Source organism: Pogoniulus pusillus, chromosome 13, assembly GCF_015220805.1.
Source record: "Pogoniulus pusillus isolate bPogPus1 chromosome 13, bPogPus1.pri, whole genome shotgun sequence".
Classification (NCBI taxonomy): Eukaryota; Metazoa; Chordata; class Aves; order Piciformes; family Lybiidae; genus Pogoniulus; species Pogoniulus pusillus.
Genome location: NC_087276.1, coordinates 24184708 through 24205748, shown reverse-complemented (window position 1 = coordinate 24205748; position 21041 = coordinate 24184708). Strand labels below are relative to the sequence as shown.

The 21041-nt window shown below is 52.9% G+C and overlaps 2 protein-coding genes across 9 annotated transcripts in view; one reads left to right on the top strand and one right to left on the bottom strand.

Annotated features, from left to right (window-relative positions):
* Positions 1-16714, top strand: part of MPRIP (myosin phosphatase Rho interacting protein) — an 87515-nt gene extending 70801 nt beyond the window's left edge. For 5 of the 8 annotated variants that reach the window (XM_064153582.1, XM_064153581.1, XM_064153580.1 and 2 more), the window contains 8 exons: positions 1926-2073; positions 2643-2760; positions 3417-3576; positions 3689-3808; positions 4260-4346; positions 5631-5793; positions 6244-6329; positions 10244-16714. In XM_064153582.1, the coding sequence (XP_064009652.1) occupies positions 1926-2073; positions 2643-2760; positions 3417-3576; positions 3689-3808; positions 4260-4346; positions 5631-5793; positions 6244-6329; positions 10244-10315 (954 nt within the window). In that variant the 3' untranslated portion in view covers positions 10316-16714. Of the gene's footprint in view, positions 1-1925; positions 2074-2642; positions 2761-3416; positions 3577-3688; positions 3809-4259; positions 4347-5630; positions 5794-6243; positions 6330-7521; positions 7588-10243 lie in introns of all 8 variants that reach the window. The other 3 variants (XM_064153578.1, XM_064153584.1, XM_064153579.1) reach the window with 2 other exon arrangements.
* Positions 16715-17485: 771 nt separating this feature from the next.
* On the bottom strand, positions 17486-19904 carry PLD6 (phospholipase D family member 6). Its single transcript, XM_064152736.1, has 2 exons — positions 19505-19904; positions 17486-18815 (listed from the first exon to the last, which is right to left on the bottom strand). Exons 1-2 carry the CDS (start codon positions 19902-19904, stop codon positions 18574-18576), a joined length of 642 nt encoding a protein of 213 aa, XP_064008806.1. The 3' UTR covers positions 17486-18573.
* Positions 19905-21041: the final 1137 nt, after the last annotated feature.

The window sequence follows — 21041 nt, the reverse complement described above, 5'->3', positions numbered from 1 at the left end:
CCCATCCCTGGAGTCATTCCAGGTCAGGTTGTTTGGGGTTCTGAGTATAACCTGCAGGGGGGTTATAGGTTTATAGGTTACTTCCAGCCCAAAGCAATCTGGGATTCTCCACACAACAGCTGGTTCTCACCTATGGAGAGCAGTAGTTCCGCTGCTCATCAGGGGTGAATGGAGTGTCCAAGGTAGGGAGAGCTGCTGGGAAAATAGGAGTGAAGTGGTGCTGCTCACTGAATGTCATCTCCATTTTAACCCTTTTAGGAAGGAAAGTCCCTTCTTGAACCCCCTGCTGAGGTCAGTGGGACACACTAATAATGCCCTGTCCTGCGAGGCAGGCACCAAACAGGGTCTGTGATACTGGGGGAAGTTCTTGGTTTGGAAGAAGCAAAAGGGCCAGAACCAAAATAGATGCTGAAGAACAACAGCAAGCCTGACCTCCCACCTGTGTTTTCAGCTTCACTGTCAAAACTTGCAGTTCACCTGGTGGGGAGGCCAGCAGCATCTGGGCAGAGGATCTGGGAGGAGAGCAAGGTGAACTGTCCTGTCTGTGCACGTTTAAGGAGACAGACTGCAAAGGAGAAATGAACCCAGATTTGGTTAGAAAACTAAGCAGGTGATTGGAAACCTGTCCCAGTTACGGGTTAAACTGTGCTCAATTCTGAACCTGGTGGAGAACAGATCAACTACACCAGACGCTCGTTCCTCCATGTTCAGAGCAATGCATTTACAATACAGTCAGTACTGAATCTCCAGCCAGGCCTACGGAGGAGCTTTCACTGTTTTCTCCCACCGTTAGAGGTGTCATGAAGAATCCTTCAAGGCTGCTTCGTTCCTCTCCGTAGCCAACCAAGTCCAGACAGGTTCTGGCACTGAGTTAAGAATTTAAAACCAAAAAGGCTGAGAAAACACAGAGTGCCTCAGGGTTCAGACTTAAAGGGGAGGGGATGGTTAAAAGCACTAGAACTGAAATTTGGGAATGAGAGTGGCCTGTAGGTTAGAGGGTGTTAGACTGTCATGAGAACTTTTGTCACTGAGGGAGCCAATTTGGCCCCCTTAAATTCCCCACAGAGTCCCAGTGGTCCCCAGGTGGCAATTAGCACTTCTTGTGGAGCACAAGAGTGTGCATCAAGAGTGAAATTGGGCAATAAAACACTGAGAGGAAGAAGAGCCCAGTGCAGTGCTTGGCATCACAGCTGCACCCAGATGTCTGATGGGGCTCGTGCACCATGTCCCCAGTGCGTGCTCCTTCCTGGCTCCAGCCTGCTTGTGGCTTTGCTATCCTGCCTCTGTGTGTCCATGCAGGGTCCCACTGTGCTTGGTGGGGTGGCTAGGCTGGTGGCTGAACTGGAAACAGGCTTTTGCATTTGTCCCACGGTGGAGGCAGGAGCAGGGTCCGTGCCTGGAGAAGAACCAGGCTGGAGTTCAGGATCTCACCCTAGTGACTCTTGAGTCCTCAGAGCACTGTTCCCACGTCCTGGCCCAAGTTCATTCCTAGTAATTCAATTAGCAAATAGTTGCCTGTGCAGCATTTGAGGCCATACTCAGTTGCTGCTGTCATGAGCCAACTGCCTTCCACCGCAGAGGTGGCCACATAGAAGCAGGCACTGCAGAAGACAGCAGATGGGGCACAATAGCTTCTTTTGTTGTTGCCTTGACAAATACTTACATTCCCTGATCGAGTCTGACCCCCAGGCCTGCTCTGTCCTTCCCTCTCACCGGAGCTGTTGGGGTCAAGTGACTGCAGGACAAGCTCTGACCTCATGAGGTGCATCCTCAGCTGGCTCTTCCATGGTTGGTGAGGGAGAAGATCCCCGTGATGGAACTTGGATGCCGACTACCTACTGGCATGCAGCTCCTGGTAGGCTCTCCACCACTGTGACCCTAGCCTCAGCTCCTGGGCCAACCCTTTCCCCTCATCCCTTTTGCAGGCAACATGTGAAAGAGGCTTTGCAGCCATGGAGGAGACGCACCAGAAGAAGATTGAGGACCTGCAGCGGCAGCACCAGCGGGAGCTGGAGAAGCTGCGGGAGGAGAAGGACCGCCTGCTGGCAGAAGAAACAGCTGCCACCATTTCAGGTACAGGCACAGGCCAGAGGGTGTGTCCAGGGAACAGCTCTCTTGGCAGGGTCATGGGGGTGGTGTTGACAGAGAAGCAGAGTGTAGGATGGGAATGGCTAGATGGGGATCATAGAAAGATGGGAAAGAGCTGGTGGGAGAGACTTTTTGGATGGAGGTCCACCTGCTGGTCATTCTCCGGGCATGGTACCCCTCTCCTTGACTGTAAGTGGGTCTGATTAATTTTCTGTTCCCTTTCAGAAAGGTGATGGTCATTCCTGCTGTTAGTTTATTGCTGATTCCACACTGAATTGATGCTTTAGTGCCCCAGGAAGTTTTAAAGCGCAGGAGCCCAGGGTCTCTGTGTTTAGGGCCCTCACAGTTGAGGAAACAACATGGGCAAGCTTTGGGGCTTTATTAAAAAGGGAACCTTTGCAGAAGTCCCTTTGCCAGTTTGCAGCCACGGGCACAGAGCGAAGGGGTTGGGAAGCAACCTGGGGGCTTGCTGGGATGACTTAGTTCTCGTTCCTTAAAAAGCCCACCCTTGGGCAGAGCAGTGCTGGGTGCTAACACTCTGCCCATCCACGCAGCCATTGAAGCCATGAAGAATGCACACCGGGAGGAGCTGGAGCGAGAGCTGGAGAAGTCTCAGCGCTCCCAGATCAGCAGCGTCAATGCTGACATTGAAGCACTCCGAAGGCAATACTTGTAAGGCTCTCATCCTCCTCATCCTCCTCCGTCTGCTGCTGTGTGTCACAGGGAGATTATGCACACATGTGCAAGGCCCCTTTCTCCTCTCTGATTTTGGCAATGAGTTAGGAGCAGACCTCTCATGGCAGGGACTCTTCCTTTGTCTCTAACCTGACTGCACCCAGAGGCTTCTCATTATCCATAATCTTTCTGTCTCCGAGTCAGTGTCCCAGTCCCAGATCCATTTCTGGTAACCAGCTGTGCAGGCATGGTGCTGCTGTAGTGGGAGGGTTGCAGAACCAAATAAGTGTGGAGAAAGCATTAGGTTGTCCTCACCTGGGAGCCAAGTAAAGCAGGTTTGTGAACCTTGGTGCATCTATGTAAGACATGTAGGTGTGTAAATACACCCAGTCCTGAGTGCCCAGAAGGAATTCCAATTTTTGGAAACCTGGGGAAGTTCTACCACTTAACCTCCTAGAGTAAGTCCTCCCACACCCTTTGGTGCCCAAGCATCCCTCTACCGAGAGATGGAAGGACTGTCTTGTCTTGGGACTCAAGGATTTTCCTTCTCCTCAGCACTTAGATCCCCGTTAGGTTGCCCCGGGGTGCCGGAGGAAGGGTGGGCACGGGCGGATGCGTGCAGGGAGGTCACTGCCTGGCATGTGTTTCACCAGGGAGGAGCTGCAGTCGGTGCAGCGGGAGCTGGAGGTGCTGTCGGAGCAGTATTCGCAGAAGTGTTTGGAGAACGCCCACCTGGCGCAGGCGCTGGAGGCTGAGAGGCAGGCCCTCCGCCAGTGCCAGCGGGAGAACCAGGAGCTCAATGCCCACAACCAGGTGAGGGCCCTGCCGTGCCCAGAGCAGCCACTGCGGGCAGGGGGTGATGGGCAAACCACCCAATGGGCTGCACCAAGCCCCCTTCCCACAAGGATTCTCCTTCTCTTCCCAGGAGCTGAATAACCGCCTGGCTGCGGAGATCACACGATTGCGGACCCTGCTGACCGGGGAGGGTGGGGGGGAGGCTGCTGGATCGCCTCTCACGCAGGGCAAGGATGCCTACGAGCTGGAGGTGAGCTCTGCTGCTCAGAAGGGGCAGCGCTGGTGGGCACAAGTGCCTGTGGAGCCCTGGAAGCATGCCACAGCTTTCCAATCCCTTCATGCTCTGGCCAGAGGCTTTTAGAGTCCTAATTTTCCCTTCTCACCATGTCGAGCCAGAGCTCACTGCTCCTTCTCTTACCCTTGCTTGTTCCCTGGGATCCAGCTCATGCAAAACAATGGGGACCAACAGAAACCAAGTGGTGTGCAGAGAGCGCAGCAGTGGTGCAAGCTTGGGCAAGTTCACAACAGAGCCAGGAGCAATTTTCTTGAACCAGAATATGGGTCAACCAGCAAGCTTGTGGAGCTAATGCAGGACTGAGCCTCCAGCCCTGGCTTGACTGTCACTGGACAGAGCAGACAGGCATCTTGGGATGGCAGTGCATCTGCTCAAGTGTGAAGACACTCTGCTTCTGTTCCCACAGGTCCTGCTGCGGGTCAAAGAATCAGAAATCCAGTACCTGAAGCAGGAGATCAGCTCCCTCAAAGACGAGCTACAGACAGCACTGAGGGTAATGCTAGAGATGTTTCTGCAAAACCTCTTGGAAGGTTTATGTGTGTGTGCTTGGATTTCAGCTCACTTATACCTAGACTTGAAACAACATCCAGTTTCTCCCCTGAAAAGGACTTCGGTGTCAGCAGTAAAGCACTCTACAGCTCTCTCTGTAGGCCGAACATGAGCCAGCAGTGTGCTCAGGTGGCCAAGAGAGCAAATGGCATCCTGGCCTGAATCAAGAGCAATGTGGCCAGTAGGACAAGGGAGGTTATTCTGCCTCTGTACTCAGCACTGGTCAGGCCACACCTTGAGTACTGTGTCCAGTTCTGCCCCTCAATTCAAGAGAGATGTTGAGGTACTGGAACATGTCCAGAGAAGGGTGATGAAGCTGGTGAGGGGCCTGGAGCACAGCCCTATGAGGAAAGGCTGAGGGAGCTGGGGGTGTGCAGCCTGGAGAACAGGAGGCTCAGGGGTGGCCTCATTGCTGTCTACAACTACCTGAAGGGAGGCTGTAGCCAGGTGGGGTTGGGCTCTTCTGTCAGGCAACCAGCAACAGAACAAGGGGACACAGTCTCAAGTTGTGCCAGGAGAGGCCTAGGCTGGGTGTTAGGAGGAAGTTGTTGCCAGAGAGTGATTGGCATTGGAATGGGCTGCCCAGGGAGGTGGTGGAGTCGCCATCCCTGGAGACGTTCAAGAAAAGCCTGGATGAGGCACTTAGTGCCATGGTCTGGTTGATTGGACAGGGTTAGGTGCTAGGTTGGACTGGATGATCTTGGAGGTCTCTTCCAACCTGGTCGATTCTGTGATTCTGTCAGCTTATGACTTACCCACAAGGGACACCATGTGGGAAAACATCCCTTCCAGTGTTTTTCTTCCTCCCGTTTCCTGTTACATTCAGATTTAAATGGCAAAAATAATCAGCGTTAGAGATCAGCCTCCCAGCATCGGGTCTGGTTTGCTCTGGAGAACGACTTTGCCAAAGCCATTTCTGGGAATTCTGCTTGAATTCCATGCCTTTGCTAAAATTAAACCCTACAAAGAAGCAGTCCTCTAACAAAGGGGCTGCATGCCCGGGCAGCACCGTGTGCTCATGCTGGGCTCACAGCTCTCTGCCTATCTCAAGTCCTCTGCTGCTGTTGGATGCAGCTTCAAGAATGTGTGTGAAATGTGCCTTCCCCCAGCTGAGCTTTTCTCTGCTGCCGTCTCTCCTTCCGTCAGCATTTGCCAAGCTCCTCTTCAGTGCATCCTCGGCTCCAGATGTCTGTCTGACTCCGTGGGGTTGTTGTTCTTCCTTTGCCAGGATAAGAAGTACGCCAGCGACAAGTACAAAGACATCTACACGGAGCTGAGCATCGTGAAGGCCAAGGCAGACTGTGATATCAGCAGGTTGAAAGAGCAGCTGAAAGCAGCCACAGAAGCTCAGGGAGAGAAGTCCCCTGTGAATACCACTGTATCGGGATATGGTCAGTCCTCCTCCAGCAGCTCTAAGCAGCCCTGGGTTTCCTGAGCTATCTTGGGGCATACTGGCATACAAGCCTTGCTCCATGCTCTGGCATGGTGCCTTTTTGCTGTTTCAAGCCATAATGGCTCCAAGTGGAGGCTTGGTGCTTTTCTTGCTGTTTCCTACTGCTTCCTACCCCCACTCTCTGCAGACAGTCTCACCAAAATTGCTCTCCTATGGCAGTTTCTCCTTCTGGCTCAGGAATGGGAAGCTGATGAGCTCTGAAAGCCTTTTGGTGTTTGGGAAACCTTGTGCTGCTCATGGGCCAGGGCAGTGGTGACCCCTGAGAGTTCCCTTTGCCCTTCTGGCAGTGGCACTGGAGTCGGGCTCACTGGGGCACTTTCCTGGGCTGGGAGGGCAGAAGACCCCCAGTGGGCACCATGCTAATGCTGTTTCTTCTCCTCCTCCTCAGATATTATGAAATCAAAAAGCAACCCTGATTTCTTGAAGAAAGACAGATCCAGTGTTAGCCGGCAACTAAGGAATATCAGGTCAAAGGTGAGCTTAGACCTCCTGCCCTGTGCGATGGGAATGCCCAGCGTTACTCTCTGGGGGGATCCCAAGTGGAAAGAAATCAGTAGGGGAAGAAAATGGAGAATTTCCCAGTCACTGGTGCTAGCCTGAATGGCACTGGGAAGAAAAGGGAGCTTTTGACTGTAAACCAGCTGGCAGTGCAGCCAGGAGGGGCCCCCTCGCCTCACAGTGCCCAGCAGGACACACGTGCTCCTCACCCTGCTGAGATCGAGGCATGAAGCCTCTCCCTGCTTGAAAAAAAAACAGGGTGAAGTTCACTTTGTTCTTTGGTCTTTCACAGGAGGATTCTCCCAGTATTTGCTCCCCGTTTTCAGTTCAGGTGGAAAAGTGCACATCCTTCTAGGTTTTAGTGTTCATCACTGCAAGATGTTTTGTCTTTGTGTGGAAAAATGGTGCCTTGGTCCTGGGCGTTTTTAACACATGCTTTGCTTGTGTGTTAACATGGTGCAGATGGCCTCATGTTCCTCAGGCCCTTCTGTACTTGCTGTAGGTCCCAAAGCTCAGTGATGCTGTGCCAAGCTTGTCTGCTTGGCCTGCTGACAGCCAGAGTTACATCATGTTACACTCATGCTGTTGCTGTGGGACCACAGGGATAAAAAGGGCAAACAAAGCTGCGCAGAAGCCATTGTTAACAATAGGGCAGTGAAGAAAGGTCCAGCATGGGCAAAACCTGCTTTGTCTCACACCAGTGAATACCTGGTGTCTCATGCTGATGTTTGAAGTGGTTGGGACCTTGGGCAGAGTGAGAAAGCCAGGCAGGCAAAAGGCTTCCAGCTCACTGCCCATGCTGGGGGAACAGTCACCACCCAAGCTCTGGCAGCTCAGCAGCTCCAGGTGTCTGTGCTGCACCAATACAGAGAGCAGCTCTCTGCATTTCAGGGGCAGCCCAGACCTGCTGGGCCAGGTCTGACTTTGGGTTTCCCTTCACCACTTCAACCCACACCACTGAACCATGTGGTGCCCAGTGTGTGTCGCTTGGTGGGGGAAGGAAGAAAGGAGAGCAAGCATGGGCTCTGCCAGGGCACGCTGCCTGCTCGCATCGCTGCTGGGGCGGGGGGCTGGGGCTGTGCCAACGCCAATGCATTTAGGATTTATGAGCTTCTTGTTGTGTTTTGTGTTTGTTTTGTTTTCTTTATTTTGCTTTTTCCTCCAACAGTCCGTTATTGAGCAGGTCTCATGGGATAACTGAAATGAACCCGAGTCCAGGTTCCCTGCCACGTAGGTAAACAAACTGGCACCCACCAAGGGACGCAGCTGCCCACTGGAGCGGCCCACTTTTGCATGCACTGCTCACGCCTCATGGCAAACCAGAGCCCTTCTTCTCTTAATTATTTCCCTGGGGGAGGGGGAAGGGGAGAAGCCAGCAGACCCAAGACCCATATGAAGTGCTGTCTCTCTGGCTCTTCCTTGGGGAATATGACTTTCTTGTCTCCCTGCCCCTCCCGCCCTCGCCAACACAGCCACCATCACAGAGAGGATCTGGACACGGCGGGGCACGGTCTCCTGTTTGCCGTGTTGGGAGTGTGGGACACTGAGTGTGCATGCTTGAATGACTTTGCATGCCTCAGACTAAACTTCAGCAGCATCCAGGGCTTGGAGGGAAAAGAGCTGGTCTGCTGCCAGCCGGGCAGGAGAGTGGGTCAGTGATGCCTAGAAATACATCTCCCACAAAGGCCTGTAGCATGTGAAATGGTGGCCCCCATCTCACCTGCAGAGGAGATGCCTTGGACTGCCCTCAGTTTCTTTTACCTATAACTGCTGCTTCTTTAGGTTCATCTGTGCCTAACAAAAGAGTCTTCCATGCCCAATAACCTCCTCCTCCTGCTCTCTAAACTTCTTCAGTTTCCCTGTGTCCACTTTGCTGTTCTCCATCCCGTTGGCTCCATCCCACGTGCTGGCCTGAGGCTTCTGAGCTCATCCAGCAAAAGGAGGGAGCTGATGAGGCCAGCCCAAATGACCAAATACCTTGAGTAACTGCAGCAGTAGTTAATTTACTGGCCCATGGTAAAGGCTGTAGTTAGAACATCTGCAGAGAGAGGTTAGGCAGAAGAGGGCAGCTCCCCAGCACGGTGGCAAAGGAGTGGCTGGAGAGCTACGAGAAGTCTGACGAGGATCTGTTTATCACAGATAACATCCTGTATTAGCCTCTCTTCATCAGGCTCTCCTTGTCAGCAGCTCCAGTGGGTTGTGAGACTGCCTCAGGGTTGAGTTTGCTGGAATTCAGGCAGAACAGTCCAGTGGTTTGTATAGTCTAGATAGAAGGAAGAACTTTTTGCAGTGACACTGGCGAAACACTGGCCCAGGTCACCCAGAGAGGTGGTAGATAGAACCACTCTAGGTCAGGTTGTTTGGGGCTTTGAGCAACCTGCTATAGAAGATGTTCCTGCTTACTGCAGATGGGATGGGATAGATGAACTTTAAAGGTCCCAAACCAGACTATGACTCCATGGTTTCTGTTGTCTCTTTCCATCTCATGAGACATCTGATGTACAAACTGGAATGCATGGGCTGCTGCTCATTTAAAGAGGCCCAAAGTAAACTTCCTTTAGGAAGTGTGTGCTCAGAGCCTCGTGTCCCAGGAGACTGCTGCCTGCTGAGCAGAAAGCACTCAGCATTTGTAAACTCAAACCAATCCAGTTTAGTGCTTTCATTTCCGTGCTGCCTCGCAGAGCTGGTCTGTGTTGGTGGGGCTGTGGGAGGAGAAGCATTTAAAGAAATACAATAACCATGGGAATCTGCACAGCCTCGGGGCAAGTTTGTCATGGAGTCTTGCCCTGATAAACACACTTAAAGAAAACCCAGCCTAAAAGTCCAACCTGCTGCTAGTCCTCTGGCACCTCTGCAGTCCTGTGGCACCACAGTCAAGGAAGGATAAGCAAGAGGGGAGATGGCTGCCTGGTAATTAAAGGGTCTTTGCCTTCAGGTCTGTGCCTTGTTCTGTAAAGCAAATAATGTTCCAGCTGCGGAGTGAATTCCTTGCAAGTCGGGAGGAATTGATGTGGAGGCAGGAGGAGGGCTGGCTTCAGGCTTCTGTGTCTCCTGGGGCTACCTTAAGGTTGAAGCAGTCATACAGGGAACAAGCAATTTGCTCCTGGGTTTCTACCCCTCATGTTGCTCTTCTACTGGGTCCTCACTTGTAGGCAAGAGATTTCACAAATCCCAATGCTGAGGGCCAGCAGAGTGGGCTTTTCTGTTGGCTGAGTGTCATGCCTTGGTATCTGGATGCTGCATCTGAACTGGATCAGCCATCAGATCCTGCTAGACTTGAAGCAAGCATTTACCAGTCCTCTGTCTAACCTGCAGTAGAGGCAGCTTTGGCTTTGGAGAGCCCCCACGCTGGGGTTGGAGAAAGGGTGGGATTGTTGCTGGTAAGAGAAGCAGTTTCCAGGGCTGCTTGAGCAAAAGCTGCTCGTTAAGCAGAGCCAGGACTGTCCCAGATGGACACACATCCAGCAGGTGCTGCAGCGATGTGACCAAGGGAGGAGGACCAGCATGCAGGTCCTACTCAGCAGCATCATGCTTTAGCATAGCAGATCCAAGCTGACCTGCCCAGAGCTCCCACAGCGCCTGAGCTCTGGTGAAGTCGTCCCAGCCACCGCTGCACTACAGGCTCCAGGGGTCATTTTCCTAGTGGAGCCAAGCCCTGCTGGCAGCATGGTGCCCAGTCCGTTTGCAATCTCACCCTCTCTCTAGGCACCATTCACCAGTAACCATCCTCCATAACCATGTGTTTTCTCTTAGCATGCCCCACTAATCTCTCCACCAAGGAGGCCACTCTCCTGCTTCCCAGGTCTCCTTCGCCTGAGCATTTCCGTGGGCCAGGTGCCCGCCGCCTCCTGCCCGCCCACCCCCGACGCTGTCTGTCTTTTCTCTCCCAGAGTCTGAAGGAAGGCCTGACTGTGCAAGAACGCCTGAAGCTTTTTGAATCCAGGGACTTGAAGAAAGACTAGTTCTCCCCGCTCCGCTTGACCACGCGCACCTCCCAGCTTGAGGCAGCACAGCACCAGCACCGTTTGTCTCTCCTTCCTTACGACTGTCCTTGCTGTCGTTCGTCTTGATGCCCCCATGGGACCCGGCGCCACGGTGGTGGTGACCCCCCCCCTGCCATCCCCTCACCTCCCCGGCTCCGTTCCCTGCTTGTGAGATGCTCCAGAGACTCTGAGAAGGAGAGGAGGGGTGGGGTTTTGGACCCTCTCTTCAGCGCTTTGTAGGAGAATCCTTCCTTGACTGTAACCCATTACACTAAGTGTCAGTATTAAGGCTCAGCAGCCTGTTAATAAGCTAGCCTGTCATACCAACCAGCCTTGGTATGCAAGCAGGGCCTGGGTGGTATCAGCCAGACCGAGCTCTTACTGCTGTCAGAGACCCAGTGCTCAGAGCACACCAGGAGCCTAATCTAACCGTTGATCTCAGTTGCATTACTTGCACCTACCGGGGGGGAAAGCCTGGGGGAAGCTGTTGGGGAGCTCAAGCCCGTGCCGGCGTACGCAGCCCGGAGGCACCGCACTGACGTCTCGCTGGCGAAGGATGCAAGAAACGATTCTTCTGTGCCGTGTCCTGAATGTAGGCGCTGCCGAAGCCCGGCCAGCTTTGGTGGCTGCCCAGGTGGTTGTGGATAGGGAGCTGCAGATCCTCGCATGCGCCGTCGGGCTGCCTCCCGCCTCGCCGGTGGTCGCAGTCGGTGTTTGGGGCGGGGTGGGGTGGGGGCGAGCTGTAAGATCACTTTCTTGCCTCTGTTAGATCAAGCCCAGCACTCTCTTTGTTTTGGTTTGGTTTTTTTTTTCCTGCTGTTACTCCCTTCCTCTCATTGAGTCCCGTGTATCCCAGGGTCTGTGCGCATGTGAAACTCCCTTTTCCTAGTCAAAGGAAAGTAGAGTAGAAAGTAGAGCCAATATTGACTGAAAATGCACAGTGCTCAATGCATATAATGCTCCTTTTTTATCAGCTTCTTGAATTCGACTCTTCTTGTCAGCAGGGCAGCTCCTATTTTAATTCTTTAATCTTTTTTTTTTTTTTTTTTCCTGAAATAAAAGTCTCAAAACCAGTTTGTGCTTCAGACCTTCTCAGTCCCAAGAGCTTGTGGCTTTAAAGCAGACCGCTTAGCACTGGTCAACAGATGCAAACTAGGAGCTGAGGGAGCTGGTAGCACTAGGTGCAGCATGAGGCCAGCCAAGCAGAGGCTGTCCTCCTAGAAGAAACGTGTGCTGCTTTGCAGCAGGGTTGCCCACACATGATGGCTTCAACCCAGGCTAAATTTCAAGGTGCCATTTGTGAAGATCCTTCACCTCGTGGTCCTGCCTGGCCAATGGCCCTGGCTGAGAGCAAGGCTGAAGCAGTGCTCTGGCATGTTGGCTTCCCGGCCTAGTTTAGCTGCTGAAGGACTCATTTCACGTCAGAATGGATTGTTAAAGACATGTCCTGGCAAAGCTTTCTCTTGTCGTTTGGGTGCTTAGCAGCTCTGTGTGCTTTCATGTCTGGTTTTGGGTCTGCTAGGCAGGTGGTATGAGCACAGGTCTCAGGGACAACTCTCACTGCAGGGCTGGGGACAGCCATCTCCAGTCCTGCTAGGCTGAACTATGGTGGGTGCTGAAGAGGTCATCCCCCCTCTTGGGGCAGCAAGTGTCTGTTTCAGCCACCAGACCCTCTGCAGGAGATGGCATCATCTAACCAAGATGTAAATCAGGCTTTTGTCCAGCTTGTGTGGCCTTGCCATGGCTGAGTGCTTGGTTTGACACCTTGGGGCAGTGCATGGCAGCCTAGAAGCGCCACTTGACCCCAGCCAGGATGCCAGCACTGTGCAGTAGGCAGAGCATGTATACGGATGCTCTGCTGCTGCCATGCTTTGTATTCTGTGCCAAGGTGTATATGGAGTCCTGGAGATAGGAGCAGGGTAGGAAAACTGCTCAGCCACTTGTATGAAGGTTTCCCTCATCATCAGGCATGTGCTCTCCAAGACGTTTGCTGAGCTCACCATAGTGCTTTCCATAGTCAGAGGGTGTTGAAGGACCTTTCTTATGCCCCCTAGCAAATTCTGCTTTGCCTTTGTGCACTTCATTTGCTCAGGAGCACTCCTTTTAAGCATGAGGACTAAAAGCTATGTACTTTGCACATCATTGCTGTGGAACACACAAGACAATCCCTTTCTGGTACAGGCTCATGCCACTGAACATCTTGAGGCTCCTCGCAGAGCTGTGTGCTTGCTTACAGCAAGAAATCCTCTCTTGCTTCTTAATGTCCTGCCTGTGAGTAGGAGTTGAGCCTGATGAGTAAGAAGGCTTCCTTTCTTTACCAGTGCTCCTGCTTTGAGCCTTATTTCTTAACACAGAGAGCAGCTGGGTAAGTGGAAGGCAGAAAATCACTGCAGCATGCTGGCAAAGTCACTTGGGTGCTGGATAGTGCAGGAAGGCAGAAGAAGGTGCAGTAAAAATGCAGTGTCAGAGGGAGCTGAGCAAAGCAGGTGGATGCTGAAGGCAGGGAGGGCCCAGAGATGGTGCATTCTGCTTGTGCTCAGGTGCTGAATTGCCCTGTGAGGAGAGGGGGGGCCTCAGTGTGCTTATGTATACTCATAAGATGTTGGGAGGGGGGAAATCAACCAGGAACACCTGTGTAGCTCTTGCTCCTCTTCTGTAGCTGTGCTTATCCACTAAGCAAGGGACTGTCTGCAACTTTTGGGCCACTTGTGTCCAGTCCTCACCCAGGGTGGTTTGCCCCTGCTCACTGAGGCACTGCCGGGGATCCAGCACTGGCAAAAATGAAGCTGGATTCTCTCCTCTCTCCCTCTCCTCTCCTTTGTTTTTGCCTTGTACAGACCAATGTCAGTCACCTTCACCATCCCTGAGACAGCTGTAAAAGGATTTGACTGGAGGTTTGCTAGGGCACCTGTAAGAACAGGGTCAGAGCCATGGGGTCTACTGCTCAGTGGTACTGGTCAGCTTCTCTGGAGCTTCAGCTAGCTGGCTTGGTGGGGTGAAAAAACAACCCCCGGCACTGACTCCAGGTGTAGCTGCAATAAAGTGTGTTGGATGGCAGGAGGACAGCTGCAGGGAACATGGCAATGCCTAACAAGCCAGAGCAGTTATGTCTGAACTTCGTGGGTTTAAAATCTCTGTCTCTAAGCAAAGAGGGGTTATGAGCATAGTGGTGGTGGTCTCACAGACTGTAGCTTGGAGGAGCAGCCATGTTCCTTTGGGCAGTCAAGCTTCTTGGAAAACTCAGCCTGGCTCTGCTGTACCTAAGGTGCTTCAGAGGGTGAGCAGTGGCCTCCTGACATCATCAGGATCAACCTCACCCTTTGGGGCAACACTTTACCAGGTGGGAATGCTGCATGTGATGTCCTGTGGTAGTAGCTAGGAGTTCTGGAGGGTCATAGAGTAGAGGAGAAGTAGGTGGGAAGACTGTTGTGGTATTTCTGAACCATTGCTTGTGATGTTTCTGAACCATTGCTGCAGGCCATGCTCCAGGCTTCAGGTTCTCTGCTTGCAGCCTGGAAAGTAAGCATGTTGCCAAAGCAAGAGGCAGTACCTTGTCTTTAGAGAGAGAGAGAGAGAGCGCAAGCCCCTGCAGCACCAATAAACAGCTGGAAATAGAACTAGTTCTGGAGTGCAGTGCTTTCCCATAAGGTGAGGAGCAGCCCTCTGTGAAGCTTGTCACTGATAGCAACGGTCCTTAGCTTCATCCCTCTCCAAGTAGAAATTAGAGGCTATTTAAATTAGGAAGTGTGGAGGCATAGGGAGCAGAATGCAAGCTCCCTGGCTACACTGCAGGCTTGCAGAGTCCAGCCACACCATCTGCCTGCATGACATGGCCTCAGCCACGGCCTTCACTTTTTGGTGTGGTCCATGTGCCTGCTGTGCACGCCAGGGTAGGACTTTGAGGTCGGGGGGGTGCTCCTGCTTCACAACGCTCCCCAGTGAGATGCAAGCTGCTGCCTTCTCCACCATGCCACAGTAGTGACAGTACTGAAATGGGGCAGGGGGAGGCTAGGAAAGTTCAAGTGTAATGAAGGTGAAACTACAGGCACATTACAATGACTCTGAGTAGTTTTTGTTCTTCCCTGCATGAAATTTTCCTACCCTTTGCACCATCTCCTCTGAAACAGCCCCAACCCTTCTTTAAATGGCACCTTTGCTTTGCCTGTATGTAAAACAATGCAGCCAATTGTGTTTGCTTGCTCCACAGCAAGCCTGGTGCCGCTGCCTTGCAAACAGAAGAGTCTCTTTGCTTTGCTCCGTATCAGAGGTGGCTGGGGCTGCATTGGAGAACTTTTAGTACCAGCTCTAGACCTCTTGCACTGCCACTTGGCATTGTTATGGTTGTGGTTTGTCTCCAGCACTTGGCATGTTGCAGACCCTTTGTCACCCTTTGCTGATCCTCTCTAGTATTTCCCTTTTTTGTGGTTGGTTTCTTTTTAAAGAGGAAAAGCTTTGTTATCCTTCTCTTTTCTCAAAGCAATGTCAGACCTCTATAGCATTCCAGGCAGGTCATGTATATATTTATTACTCAGATATTCGTGCAGGGCTCTTTTCTTTTTGTGACCAAGTCATGGATTTGATTGTTTTTTTTCCCACTGGTGTTCTAACACAGATGTCCCAGGTGTGGGTTGGAAGAGGAGAACCAAGTGTCCTGTGTCCAGCCCACTGGGGTTTGGTGACCATTAGAAATAACGTTTTCTGCTGATCCACACCTTTAGGTTTGAAGATACCTGCCCAAAGATTGTGTACAGTCTGTTTGAGACCTGTCACCTTACCCTGTGACAAACCCAGGGTTGTTTCTCCATTCAGAGAAGGCTGCAGCATTGCCTTGGGTGGTGGCGCTGGGCACTGTGTTGGTGTGAAGTGCTACCTGCCAGCGCACAGACCGCACACAGCTCTCCTTGCGAGGCAGTTGCAGAGGGTGCAGCCAGCCCCTGGCTCTGGGAGGCACTGGTGTAGTGCTGACACTGGCACCTTCATTGCATTGAAAATGCTCTGGACTTCACAAGGGACCACCAGACCCCACTGTACCGACAGGTGTCCTGCAGCAGCGCAGTGTGTAACTCCAAACAGCACTTCCAGACCAACCTAGTCACTGCTGACCTGAACTTACACGATCCTGTAAGAGAAGCCATTCCTTACAAGCAGATCCAACGTACTGCTGCAGGAGCAGGGAGCACTGGGCTGGAAACAAGGCAGGAGTCAGCCCCAGCAGCTCGTTCTGCCTTGCTCTGAGGTCCCTAAAAGAAACCAAGCAAAGACCAGAGCCAGAGAAGTTGGTACCAACTAACCTAAAGCAGCTGAGCACAAACTCTTAACTGATGAGTGCAAGCACATTTTTTCTTCATGCTTTCCTCACACGCTGCCTGTGCAGGACACTCACTCCTTGTTCTAAAACAGAGACAGCAAATCATGTTGTAAAATACTAAAGACCACTAAGTAGGAAGTAACTATGACTAGCACAGTGTTTGACCTGTGTCCACCCTCCCAGGACCTGGAGTTCTGGATCAGTTGAGATGGTTTTTAAAAACACGTTTATTTGAAAGTGTGAAGTTCTGAGGAGAGAGAAAAGGAAGCTCTGGAGCAGCACCGCCCTCCAGGTACTGATGGCCAGTTCTCCTCCACCTCGCTACGGAGAACAGAAAGCTTGGCTTAGTGCCTGAGCACGGCCAGTGACTGAAGGGGACACATTCTGGATTCAAACCACACACCCCCCACGCTCTGCAGCACGGACTCTGGAGATGGCCCAAAGGAATTGTGAGGAGTGAGGACACAGGAGTCAGCTCCCGGTGCCTGTGATGATGTGATGCGGTGGCCAGCGCTGCGCCTCCCCTCCCTGCGATGTGACAAAGCAGCAGCAGAGCAGGATGCTGCAGCCTCGTGGCGACTGGAAACCCCTGCGGCTCAAACCCAGGCGTGATCACAGCTGGGTGCTGCGGAGGAAGCAGAGTTGTCCTCAAGCCCTGTCCACCCATAGGACAAACAGCCTCTTTTCAGAGGCATTTTCCATGTAGATTAGTCCAGGGAATAACATCTCACGTGAGATTCTCCCTCTGCAAAGGGAGCTGGAGACTCCTGGCAGGTGGAGACTCAAATGGGTGTTGGAGACTCCTGTTTCTGAGTAGGTGTGAGTTCCTCTCTCCTTCCCTTCTCCCTCCCACTCCAGTTTATTTCAGTGCTTTTTTTGAGAGCCGCTGCTGCCAACCAACTGTTCACTGTAACAGAAATGTCACTTTCTCCTCACAGTATTTATTCCTTACAAACTCTGGTGTGACATGCTAGGTTCCCGTGGATGTAGCTGATCATTTCTATTTTGTAAATATAATGACCTAACTTTACATTAACTGTATGGTAATAAACTATTTTTGCACCACCCTTTGCATGCTGTGTACTGAGGAGTTTCTTTTAAAAACAACACTACAGAGCAGAGCTCTCAGCCTGAAAACAGGTCAGGTGTTTGCTCTGGTAACTCTAGAGATCATCCACTCCAACCCCCACCCTGCTAAAGTAGGGGCACCCACAGCAGGTTGCCCAGGAGCACAAGGTCCAGGCCGGGTTGGAATCCCTCCAGACAAGGAGACTCCACAACCTCTGTGGGCAGCCTGCTCCAGGGCTCCAGCACACTCACAGCAAAGAAGTTTCTCCTCCTGTTCAGATGGAACCTCCTGAGTTCCAGTTTGTGCCCTTTGCCCCTTGCAACACTAAGAAGAGTTTGCCCCCAAGCTCCTGCCCCCTGCCTGAGGTCTTGCTGAGCATTGGGAAGAGCCCCTCTGGGACTGCTCTCCTCCCGGCACAACAGCCCCAGGTCTCTCAGCCTTTCCTTCTCACAGAGATGCTCCAAGCCCTTCAGCATCTTTGTAGCCCTAAGAGAATAGACCAAGTAGCATTTTGACAGCAATCACCTGCTTAAAGAGTGTACACTTAATGCTGCTGGATGGGATTTATAGAGAATGACCTTCCTTAGCCTCTTCCAAAGCTGCTTCCCCACAGGTAACAGTAACTTTGCTCCAGAGCCAGTGCAGCTTTCTGAAACAGAGCAAATCCACTGATGTTACTCCAGGTATCCCAAATAACACCTACAGATCTGAAGGAATTTGTAATGATTTGGATCTTTGGAACCACCAACACACCCACACCAACTGCCTGGAGTGCAAAAACCAGGTGAAAATGGTTTATTGAACAGTGGCAGTGGCACCACCACTGTATCAAACAAAACTGCCAACAGCAGAAAACACCTGAGACATTCTGAGGCACTTTACATTCTCTAGAAAGTAATTTTCACACAGAGGCTGTTTAGAGGTTTCAAATCCCTAAGTTTACACTCACTTGTGTTCCACCACGAACTGCAGGGACAGGTTTTACCTCCTCCCTCCTGCTGTTCACTCGCTGTTCCCCACCCTGCTGCTGCCAACACAGGTGGTGGAAGTCACTCACCAAAGAAGGGCAGGCCCAGGTGTTCCACCATGGAAATGAACTGGGCTTTTCTGCCACCACTCCACCCTGAAGCTGGGGACAAACTCCAGCCCTGTTTGCTCTCAAGACACCAGCTGTTCCCAAACAATGGTTCTCATTTCTTTCCCGACTTCCCAATGCTTGCTTGCTGGAAGATGACCTTTCTCCAGCTAAGTATCTGCATGGAAAATGCCCCTTAGAAGAGGCTGTTTCCCTATGGATGGTCAGGGCTGGAGGTGTCTCTATTATCTGTTCTCATGCTTTTACACTGGAGCTCTGCTCATCCTAAACCAAAGAACATGTGCCCAACCAAAATGTGCTTTCTGCCTTTGTGTTTCCCACAGAGTTCCTCTTAGAACCTTTCAACAATTAATACCAAGAAGAAACAAAGGAAGGTGCTTAATCTCCCTCAATGAAATCTGGCTTTTCTGTAGCCCTCTTAACTCTTCCTTTGGGGTTACTGGTACAGAGGAGTCACTGGTCTACCATTCCAGAATCCCAAGTGGGAAAATGTGTTTCACCACTAAAACACCTACTCAGCACCCTGTGACCATACTTTGCCTGCACCAGAGCGTCTGCCTGTCGCTTTAAGGCTCAGCCACAGCCCCCATCACAAAACAACTCACTCTAACAAGGGAGCGATCCACACCAAGGGACTTCAGAGAGCTCTTTGCTCCTCTGGAGTAGCTTACCTAAATGACACCCAGATGGGTAAACCAACAACAGCTATAAACAAAGTCCACAAATGCTCTCTGTTATGTACCCCACCAGCCCTGTGACACAGCTCATTTACTGTCTTTGGGAAAGAATCTGTAGTTTCTGGGGTTGTACTCTTCCCAAATCCTTTCAAACTCATCCAGAAAAGCCTTCACGTACTCATCATCTTCCACCACCATCACGTTCTCCCGGTTGTTCTGGATCGCCTGGGTGGTCCAGTTGAGGGAGCCTGTCATCAGCATCCTCCCATCCACGATCGCAAACTTGTGGTGCATGTAACCACTCTCCTGGTCATGGCGTACCTGGATCCCTACAAAGACACAACCACCTCTTCAGTCAACGGCATCACACAACGGCAGAGCTTGGAAGGGATCTCTGGAGATCATCCAGGCCACCCCTCGCTTGCTGAAGCTGGGTCACCTAGACCAGCTTGCACAGCAATCTGTCCAGGCAGGACAGAAAGTCTCCAGAGACTCCACAACCTCTCTGGGCAGCTTGCTTCGGGGCTCCACCACCCTCAGGGCAAAGCCATTTCTCCTTCAGTGTACCCTCCTGTGCTCTGCTTTGTACCCACGGCCCCTTCTCGTACCACCACGGAGAGGAGCCCAGCCCCATCCTCACAGCCACACCATTTAGGGGTATTTATAGGTGGTTTTACCATCTGCCTTCCCTGCCAGGCTACACAGCCCCAGGTCCCAGCCTCTCCTCCTCACACGAGGTGCTCCCCTCCCCTCAGCACCCCTGCAGCCCTCCGCTGGGCCTCTCCAGAGTTCCCTGTCTCTCTTGACCTGGGGATGCCATCGCTGGACACAGTACTGCACTGTGGCCTCGCCAGGGCAGAGCAGAGGGGGAAGAGAACCTTCCTCCCCCTGCAGGTCACACTCCATTCGCTCCAGGAGTCCTCTGGCGCTCTTGGCCAGGTCCTGCAGCCTGCCGCGCAGCTGTCAGCTAGGCCACAGCCACCCCGAGCGCCCGGCCGCGGCCCCTCTCACGCCTCACCGGCGTGCCGGAGGAGGCCGATCTGGGAGCCCTTCATCGCCATGCTCTGCGCGTCGGTGACGACGCGGACACGGACGCCGCGGCGGTGCAGCAGCTGCACGGCCCGGGCCAGCTGCGGGCTGGAGAAGGCGAACAGGCACAGCTCCAGGGAGCGGCGGGCGGCGAGGAGGCGCCGCAGCAGGCGGCTGAGGGCGCAGTCACCCCGCGGCAGCGGGCAGCGGCAGGGCCGGCTCACCGCGCCGGGACCCTCCGCTTCGGCTAGCAGCGCCTCGGTGCAGATGGGCTGCGAAGGGAAGAAGAGAACTTCCCGCACGGGTCGTGGCCGCCGCCGCCACAGCGACGCGGCCAGCGCTAGGACCAGCGCCGCCGCCGCGGCCAGGCCTGCCCACGCCCTGCGCATGGCCCCGCCGCCGCCCGCGCATGCCCCCTCGCTGCCCGCGGGGAGGCTGCTGCTTGCTCAGGGAGGGCTCCGCCTTCTCCCGGGAGGGTCTCTCGGCAGAAGAGACTGACCCCTACCTGGCTCCAGCCCTCTCTCATGGAACTGCAGAGTGCCAGGTGTCTCCTCAGCCTCCTTTTCTCCAGGCCGAACAAACCCAGTTCTCTCAGCTGCTCTTCAAGCCCCCTGCTGTGCTCTAGACCTTTCATTACCTTTATTACCTGCTTTGGACACCCAAGGACATGTCTGAGAAGAGGGTAAGGGTGGGACTGCTCCACAACGGGTATCTGACTGCTTCAGGGTGGAGGAAAGGAGCATAGGCACCCTTGGATGGGGCAAAGAGCTGCTCCAGGCCAACTTCACCTCTGCCACTGACTAATCTTCCCCCAGGCAGCAGCTGGCTGCACCACGGTACAGAATCAAAGAATGGTGAGCTCAGCTGGAAGGCACCTCTAGAGATCATCTAGTCCAGCTCTCCTGCTGAAGCAAGTTCGCCTTAGCTCAGGTTGCACAGTAACACGTCTAGATAGACTTTCAAAGTCTCCAGGGGAGCCTCCACAATGTCTCTGAACAGTCTGTTCCAGCCTGGTCTCAAGTTTTTTCTCTTTATACTCAACAAATCCTGGAAGCTGAATCCTGGCTGAAAAGAGTCAGGCAGCAGCACTTAGAGCAGAGAGGCTTTGGCTGTCCCTGCAGCCCAACCATGACCCAGCATTGGTGGTGGGAGTCTGTCAGCCTGCAGCTGCGCTGCTCATTGCTCCCCTCTCCCTCCCAGGGACATGCTGCTCAGCCATGCAGAAATCACATCGAGAGAGAAAAATCCCGCTCCCATCAGTTTGTCTTCAAGGTGTGTCGTTCAGAGGGGAGGAGGGTGGTGAGAGATGGCTGCAGACAGGCTTTCTTTGTTAATTAAGTTGTGCTAAGAGGAGCGTGCACATTCCAGCCATCACTGATGGCAAAAGGAGCACCTGCGGCGTAATCTGTGAGCTGCGGGAACTTGCCCAGGCATCTGGTAATCCCACGGCCAGATCTGTCCTGGCAGGCAGGCACATCTGGGTTTCTGCTACACAGGAGCCTTGGGTTCAACAGCTCCCCCCCCTT

What these genes read in the sequence shown, in the direction of transcription:
- PLD6 (XM_064152736.1), bottom strand. Translation starts at nt 19,904, where the DNA reads ATGCGCAGGGCGTGGGCAGGCCTGGCCGCGGCGGCGGCGCTGGTCCTA. An exon ending in CGGCCTCCTCCGGCACGCCG is followed by an intron (nt 18,816 to 19,504) that starts GTGAGGCGTGAG and finishes GTGTCTTTGTAG; the next exon opens with GGATCCAGGTACGCCATGAC.